This window comes from Alexandromys fortis, unplaced genomic scaffold, assembly GCF_014885135.2.
Source record: "Alexandromys fortis isolate MF-2015 unplaced genomic scaffold, M_Fortis_MF-2015_v1.1 scaffold_8_9099976_23576923, whole genome shotgun sequence".
NCBI classification, from domain to species: Eukaryota; Metazoa; Chordata; class Mammalia; order Rodentia; family Cricetidae; genus Alexandromys; species Alexandromys fortis.
This window is the reverse complement of record NW_026067899.1, coordinates 12,284,922-12,293,422: the sequence shown is the minus strand read 5'-3', so window position 1 is coordinate 12,293,422 and position 8,501 is coordinate 12,284,922. Positions and strand designations below refer to the sequence as shown.

Here is an 8,501-nt window from a genome sequence, read left to right as displayed (position 1 = left end):
GGGGAATATGTCGTTAACTCTCCCACTTTGGTCACCTGTTTAGCCAAGTTGCTTTACAACCAAGTGAGTTTCCAGTAAACATGGCCCTAGGCGGTGAACTATTCAGCTCTTCTCCAGTTGACTATTTTCATTGCTCTTGACTCAATTGTGAGCATCATTTTGATGGGTAGGCCGGGGCAAATCGGAACAGTTCACCATGTACTGGAGAGAAATGGATGCAGCTGTGTTTAACTGGCTACTTCCTTAGCAGTTGCATCATAATGGGCCATTTGTTTACCTTTTCTAAGCCTTCATTTAATCGTCTAAGGGAACAAATTGTTACCTCATTCATGACATGGATACCTGAATTATGGGGTCATAATGACTGAATGCAACAAGAAATAAACCAAACGAAAGGACACACGGATTGGAAAATATTTGCAAGGTGAATAATAAGATGTTCATAACACAAATACCCAAAAAAATTCATACAATTTAATAGCAGGGAAGCAAGTAGCCCAATGATCATTGATCACCCGCCCCAATGACTATGGGAAGGGAAACAATTACAAGCGCTAGTGAGGAGGTTAAAAATAAAGGGACCCTAGTATGCTGGCGATGGAGATATGAAGGAGAACCTCCATCGTGGGAAACTGCATCAAGGTCTTGCAGACTAAAAACAGACCCACCACAATAGCTGACAATCTTACCACTGAATGTCTAAGTTAAAGAACTAAAACCAGTATGTGGGAGAGATGCTACCGCCAGTGTTCACTGCTGCGTCACCAGCAACAGCCACCATAACAAAAACAACCAAAGGGATCACCAGGGATAACTGGATGGAAAAATACACATAAACGCACATAAAACAGAACATGTCTGTCTTATAAGGAAGGAGATTTGGGGGTTTGGGGCAGCACAGATGAACACCGCAGACACCGCGCTAAGTGAAATAAGTCCGGGATGGAAAGTGAACCTGCACAGTCTCATTCATGTGTGCAATCAAAAACACCCCTGGTAGTAGAGATTACAATCGTGGTTACTTGAGGCAGGGGAGTGGAAGGGGGTAGGGTGGGAAGTGTGGACATGTTGGCCAAAGGGTACAAGGTTGCAGCTAGATGGAGGAATAAATGTTAATGTTTTAATGAGCATTGTGAGTATTGTTGCTAATTATGCATATGTCTAAATATCTAATGGAGTAATTTTCAGTTGTTATTATGAAAAATAAGAATGTGAAAGGATGCATATGTTAGTGAGATTGATTATGTCTTTCTATAATGCATATCTCTATTGAAATATTTCACTGTATCTCTAAATATATAGGGATATCATTTATCAGTGAAAAGTAAAAATTTAAAAGATAGCATGAGCTCTTGTGATTATAGTATACTTCTTCTTAAATTCCTATACTCCAGTGACTCCCGAAGCAGCGAGTCAAGAAATGGATATTACCCAGCTCTATTTTTGTGCTGGCACAGGCTGCCCATGTCCATAGAATTGACCCCCTTTGCAGAAATGCACTTTTAGATGCTGACTAAGGTTACTGCCACCATTGTCAATCCTAAGGGCTCAGCACTGATCCCAATTTAAAATGTATATGTTGTGAATGCCAGCATTTTAGGCTAGTATCCTATAGAACAGATGAGCTTGTTTGCATCACTAACCATGTGACTTGCTTTCCTAGCTGCCGTGGTCTGTGTGACACTTCTTGACAGACTCGAGAGTGACCAGATCAATTTGTCCCACGATGTCCTGGTGGAGTACCAGCAGCGGCCACAGCGGCTAATCTCGAATTTCATCAAAAAACAGCTTGGACTTTGTGGCCAGATGTCATAACTCAGAATCCCACCCATCCCCTGTGAGTTGGTAGATACAGTTGCAATGCTGAAGCCATGTAGTATTGTCTATAACATCCTTATGTAATTCCCATCCTTGGACTAAAATCAGAAAAGATTTTTATGAATCCCTTTATCTTAAAGTTGGACTTATTGTAAGAGAATTTAATAACCATGTGAAATAAAGTTCAATTTCCATTTTAGAACCAGTTAACCAAAGCAGCCTAAGAATTAATATTTTAAACTCATGAATTGTGCCATTTGGAGCTTCATATGCAGCATTAATTAAGCGTACATCAAAACAGAGCAGCCATTTGTAGATGGTTGCCAGTTGCTCGCTGAAGCAGATCCAGAAGCGTGTGTTAGGATGTTGTCAGCACTTCGAGGTGTTGGACAAGTGACAAAAATCAATTGTGCACATTCAAAATATTTACAAAAATGTGTCATTGTAATATTGGTCTGCATGGAAGAATTATCCTCAGGGAAATATGGCCATGCCTTTATTTTTTTCTATCCGTGCACGATTTCAGTGCACACAGAATGGAATTAGACATTTTTCAATGTCTCTATTTGTGATTTTCACAGATTGTAATGGCTTGAGATCACACTTTTTTTTTTAAATGAAACCCTCAGTAATGCAAAGACCTTTTTGCTTCAGAAATCAGAAGTGACTAAATTGCCTTTGAGCAAACTTTATTTTTTTTTTCCTGTAAGGAAATATGTCATGAGAAAGCTGTATTTATTGATGTTGTTGTTTCAATAAGAACTGAAGAAAGAGTTAACTAAATTTAAACCCGAAATCAAGATGGCGAACAAATCCCTCCGCGTAACTTTGCGGCAGGATTTGCTCTGAGCCTGCGCGTACACCTCCCCTGGTTGACCCCGAGAGGCAACAAGCAGCAGGACGTTACACAGGGATCTCACCTTGAAGGTCCTTATGAACATTAGGAACTGGAGAGACTGGATGGGATAACAGTGAAGGATTCCTTGCGAATTTGTATAATACGTAATGTTGTGTATTTATATTTATATGGTTGTGGAACAAATAAAGCTTGGCTTCTACCATGCTGCAGAGTGTTTGGATCCAGGACCACACACAGCAAGATTCCCGGCTGGAATCGGCAGGCTCCTGGCTTGCTGAGTCTGAACCAGCCTGTGCCTGTGACAGAAATGGATTTCTCTTTTAAGCAGCAGTAATAAAGGAACCTCTACAAGGTGTTTTGGTTGCGAACTTCTTTTTGGAAGCAGAAATGCTTGGAGTGCAACTTTCCAGGTCTCCCAGTAATTGACCATCAAACACAAACATCTGAACTACAAAAGCGAAGGGCGAGGCAGGAGAGCGTCACCTCGCTTGCCGGAGTTTTCCTTTCTTTCCTATTTCGTTAAGTGAAAACCACTTCAAAGCAGTTCAATGAGCTTTTGGGTTGAACTTTTATCTGGCTGCCCTTGAAAATCTAGTTTGCTTCCTGCCTTGCTGTGAGAAGGGGAGATTCAGAGAAAGAGATGAATGAGAGAGTTCCCACCTAATCTTCCTGTCACATCCTGACCAAGAGTGTGCTAATGTTCTCCTTGCCAGTAGCTCCTGTGTCAGCAAATAGTATCTGGCCACTACTACTTTGAGAAGTCGGCCTCCCTTTGTTGGTTGTTCCAATAGTTAAGGAGTCGGATGAATTGACTAACTCTCCTTCATCATTCCTTGATCTGGCCAGCTTTCCAACTCCCCACTCCCCCACTCCTGGATACCACTTTCTGTCTTGTAGACCTTTGCCAGGGTCTTGCTCTCAGTAGCCACACCTCTGTTCTAAAAGTTCAGTTCAGTGCTCACAGCACATAGGCCCTACTTCAACTCCTGTTCGAACTCAATGTTCCCTTCCTCCTGAGGCTCCCTCCAGTCAAGCCCATGCAGCCTTGCTTCCCACAGCACCCTCTACTACTTCAAAAACATGCATCATAGCTTGAGATTTTGCCACGATTTGGGTCGCTGTTTAATGAATCCTTAAAGGCCTAGACAGTAAGACTCCTGAGGGCAAAGACTATGTCTGCTTTAATGACTGCGCTGTCTCTGAGCACCTAAGGCAATGCTTGTCAGTACTGGGTTTACAAATGAATGTTTGTCAAAAGAGGACTGTGTTTCTGGCAGAGCCCTAGCTTTAAAAACTCTCACTGTACTGAGCAGGCTGTGGGCATCAGTTGATCTTCTCCAGGACACTGTCTTGTGGTTCTCAACACTGGGGCATATTCGTGTTGCCAAGAAAGCCCTTCAAGAACACTGCCTGAGGCCTCACTTCACACACACTCAATAGGCCTCATTGAGAGTAGGCCTAGGCAGGTCTGTGGTAAAGGATAGCAGGGCAAGACAGCCATTGATTTAGAAGAATGTATCCTGCAGGTGCCCCTCCAGCTGAACTATTATTAAATTCCTTTGGCCCATTCTCCACAGGAGTCGTTGCCTAGAAGAGCAACTCCTCAATGCCAGGAATAGTATCTTAATCATTTTCTATTATAAACACTGACTGTACCCAGGAAGGCTGGATGGATTAAGCATACATGTGTATTATTGTCTGTTCATAATATACTAACAATCTAATAATCAAATATATCTTTAAGTCAATGGTTCTAAACCTTAAGAGATAACCCTTTCTCTAGGAATATATACCTGCATTTAATAAGTCTCATAATCTCTACAAGGACTGAAGCTTTAGAAGGATGGTGTTTGGCTTATTTTGCTAACAGGCATCCCATGTGGGGTAGAAATAAAAACTTGAGTGAAAGATACATGGACCTCATTGCTTGCCTTCAAGCCATCAGGTCCTGTCTTTTGTCATGGAAGGAGATTAAATTTGTTCAACACATACCGAGTTTTATAAAGCCACACTGTTCCTCCGCAGGATCCAGCATGCCTCTGGACACACAATAAGGAGTCTGAAGATCTGGCCTACAATCCTGATATCTGATTTAGAGCTAAACAAACTAATCTTGCTGCTCAGGTTCCCTTTAAAGATGATATTTATGTTTGTATGCATATACACACATATGTGTATACACACCCAGATATCCTTCGGTCCTTTAGGACTTTCTCCATCTTTTAAGAATCTTAAAATAATACTAGGATCCTCATCAGCGCGTCTCCTAAAATGAGTATCTGGAAAAATCTATGATTTGCAATCTGCTTCATTACTCACTCCCTAGTGATGTCCCCGCTTCTGCTGTACTCCTCCCAACTGGTGTCATTCAAGGGAGAATCAATTTAACATTTATTTTTCTACAAACTGAGCATAGCAATTTTCCCTTGAGAACAGACCCCACCATTTAAACGCTTTGACTTCTGAAACATTAAATGTGATATTAATGATATCTTATGAGCATAAAGTTGTTTTAAAATTCATTAGATGAACAAACCTTGAAACAAGTATCACACATGTTGTGGAAGATTGGTCTAGAATTACCCTGCCAAGGTAGTAATTTAGGGTTGTTCTCGTTTTTTAATTCTTTCAGAATTTAAATTTTCTAAGGAAGCATGTTGTCTTCTATGAGAACCTAAGTGTCAACATTTTGAAGTCATAAAAATTATCCAAAAATTATAAAAATTATCCAAGTCCTCCAATTTTGCCCCATCGCCCATTAGACCAGAAAGAACAGATCTTTAAAAATATAGGTTATGCTTTGTATTTCAAAAGTCACATTTTTCACCTAAAAGAAAAGCCTCTTTGAAGTTACATTCTACGCCCATCTCACACCCCGCCACCGACATTACAACCCACAGAAAGACTGATAAAAATAAAGGCAAAAGGACTGTTAGTCAGGGCTCGCTTTGGGTAAATGGTCAGCAGTGAGCAGCGTCCACCTACCCAGACCTGCTCCCTGCACCTCGCGGGTGGGTCTGCTGCCAGGGCTATCCATCCGCCTTCTTTCCACTGAGATCCCAGAAGGCTCGTGCCAAATAGGACAGTTTCTATGATTGTCCTAGGGATTCCAGGGCTTGGACTCCAAGCAAGCCATGGGCAGAACAAACAAACACATTTATAAGGAACCCATTTCACGTAGGTCATGAGGTTAGGTGTCGTGAGAGAGCAAGACGGTCGCTTCCTTAGCAACTCACAGCCTCGTATACGTGAAGGACCAAAATGACCTGCAGGTCACTGCCATTCAGAGAAAAATAACACAGACTCCAAAGGAGAAATAGAAACAAATATGTGGTGAGGGGGGTCAACGAAAGGGGTCACCATGTACAGTAGGGAGATGCGAGAGCGCTTCCTGGACACGACGGACGTCTGAGGCAAACTTTACTTCAGGTGGAATTTTGGTGAGAACTCAGTGTACGATGCTTTCAGCAGATGGCAAGCGGGAAACAGGAAAGAGACCAGGGCTAATATAAAGAAGCCTTCCTGGATGGATCTGGGCAGGCAATTTGCGTTCTGTGCTCCATAAACTAAGACAAGGAGATTGTGTTTACTGTGTAGACAAAAAGGTCACTGACAGTTGTGTAGTAGGCGCTGTCAGAGCTCTGTCAAGAGAAGGAGAATGAGAGCGAGATAGGGACCTGCAGCAAAGAAAAAATGCCCGAGTTCAGGGGACTAAGACTGGGCCACCTGCAACACATCATAATGGTGAGACCTCCAAGTTCATTATTGTTGCTGTAATTGCATTAGTACATGTACACACACACACACACACATACGACAAGGCAAATGCCTTCAAATTTTCAGTTTATAAGTCAGTTTTGGGGGCTGGAGAGATGACTCTGGAAGAGGCAGTTCTTCCAGAAGTCCCTAGTTCAATTCCTGACAACCACATGGTGGCCTACAACCATCTATAATAAGATCTGATGCCTTTCTCTGCCTTGTAGGGATATATACAGGCAGAATGCTGTATTCACAATAAATAATTTTTTTAAAATGTCTTTAAAATTAAGTCAGTTTTTATATATCAGATAAAATTTTTTTTTTCCATGTGAAGATGATTCATTCCCAAAGTCTCCTTTTGCTGAAAAGCTCAGAAGAGCTCATAGGTGATGGAGCTGGACTGGCCAACGCATAAAGGGCTTCAGAGTGAGAGATGCCAGGGATGACGTCAGCAGGGATGGGATGAAAAGTCTGGGTGACAGTTTGGCTAATACAAAACTAGATTGTCAAAAGATGTGTGTATAACACGCGGCCCAGGAAAAAGTGAAAATCTGGTGCATGCTGTAACACGACTGGACCTCTAGGGCATTGCGTTAAGTGAAACAAGCCAGTCACCAAAAGATGAAAAAATGTTCTGAGTCTGTTGATACATGGAATTCCTAGAGCAATCAAATTCAGAGGAAAGGGAGGTAGAATGGTGGTGTCAGGGCCTGAGGGAAAGATAAAGACGGAATTCTAGTTGAACAAATATATATTTTTTCAATTTGAAATGATAGATGTGTTCTAGAGGTGGTGCTGATGGTTGAAGATGAACATGAATGTCCAAACCATACGGTTTGGATGGTAAATGCCTTATACAAATACACACAATGGAAATATATATTGCTATGAGTAAAAGATTCAATCTGTTTGGTTTTTTTTTTTTATCACACTAACCACTAACTGAACCCATATTAGGGAGAAATTTCATGTTAGTGTCCTGATTTTCACACCTCGGGGTTGGCAAATGACTCTGAGAAGGTTGCTTGGGGTGGGGGTGGAGGGAATCAGAACAAACAGTCCAGTTCCTAGCAGGGGGAGTGGACTAATTTCTACTTCTGACCTAGCAAGATCGCTGCAAAGAGCCTTCAGCCTCGCATCAGCCAGCCCCAGCGTCCTGGCTTAATCTAATGTTATCTGCCCAAAGTCATTTTTCAAGGCGCAATTCATCAGCGTCGGGAGTTCTGTGAGACGATTTGACTCACACATCAGTAGCTATCAGAGGCGATGATTAAATCTAAATGGCTCACTGGAGAAAACAGAAGAAGAAAGGCACCGGAGACTGTTTCTACAGGATCAAAGACTTCAGGTTTAAAATGAAATTTCCCCGCACCAGCCCAATATGCCTTGCCCTTGGTATAAACGCTTTTGGCCTCAGTGACAGCAGAGAGCCTAATAATACTTTTTATAATAATGCTATTTCTCTTTTCTGGTTGTCATTTCCTTTGAGACTCGGTGGGACTAAATGCCCTGCCAGAGGAGGAAAGAAACTGGTGTGAAGAACAGGAAGCGGGGTGGGGGGCGGTATTGAGAGGAAAAGGGAAGATGGTTGTGAAATGGCAGCCCAAGAAGGACAAGGTTTACAGGGCTCCTGCAAGGTGGAGACTAAGGACATCTACACCAGCCACGTGAAACGTTTGTGGAAGTGAGTGGAAGCATGCAAGGCCCATAAAATGGGGGGATTCCAGAGTGAAAACGGCATTCCCTGAGAAAGCCCAGCTCCGTGGCTGAAGTCGGGCTTGGGGTTTGAATTTACACCTCTGGGGCTCCCGCTGTAAAACGTAGACAGAAAAATGTGACTTTCCTGGTACGATAAACGCAAAAAGCGTTGTCGGGGGCAGACATACTGAAGTGGAAGGGGGTCCCCACAAGACAAGCACCTCACTGAAGGAGAGACAGACCTGGGCTTCGAGAATGGGACCCAGAAGGCTTTTAAGTGGCTAAAACAACTGAAACAGAACGGGAGGTGAAAAAGCAAACGGCCCAGAAATGACGTTGGTGGTCCCAGCAGCCCAGCACCAGCTGC

General features: G+C 42.6%; 1 protein-coding gene across 2 annotated transcripts in view; it reads left to right on the top strand.

The window, feature by feature from the left end:
- The window catches only part of Upp2 (uridine phosphorylase 2), a 35,632-nt gene extending 32,600 nt beyond the window's left edge, over nucleotides 1-3,032 (top strand). For both annotated transcript variants that reach the window (XM_050121403.1, XM_050121413.1), the window contains exon 7: nucleotides 1,664-3,032. In XM_050121403.1, the coding sequence (XP_049977360.1) occupies nucleotides 1,664-1,815 (152 nt within the window). In that variant the 3' untranslated portion in view covers nucleotides 1,816-3,032. The remainder of the gene's footprint in view (nucleotides 1-1,663) is intronic.
- Nucleotides 3,033-8,501: the final 5,469 nt, after the last annotated feature.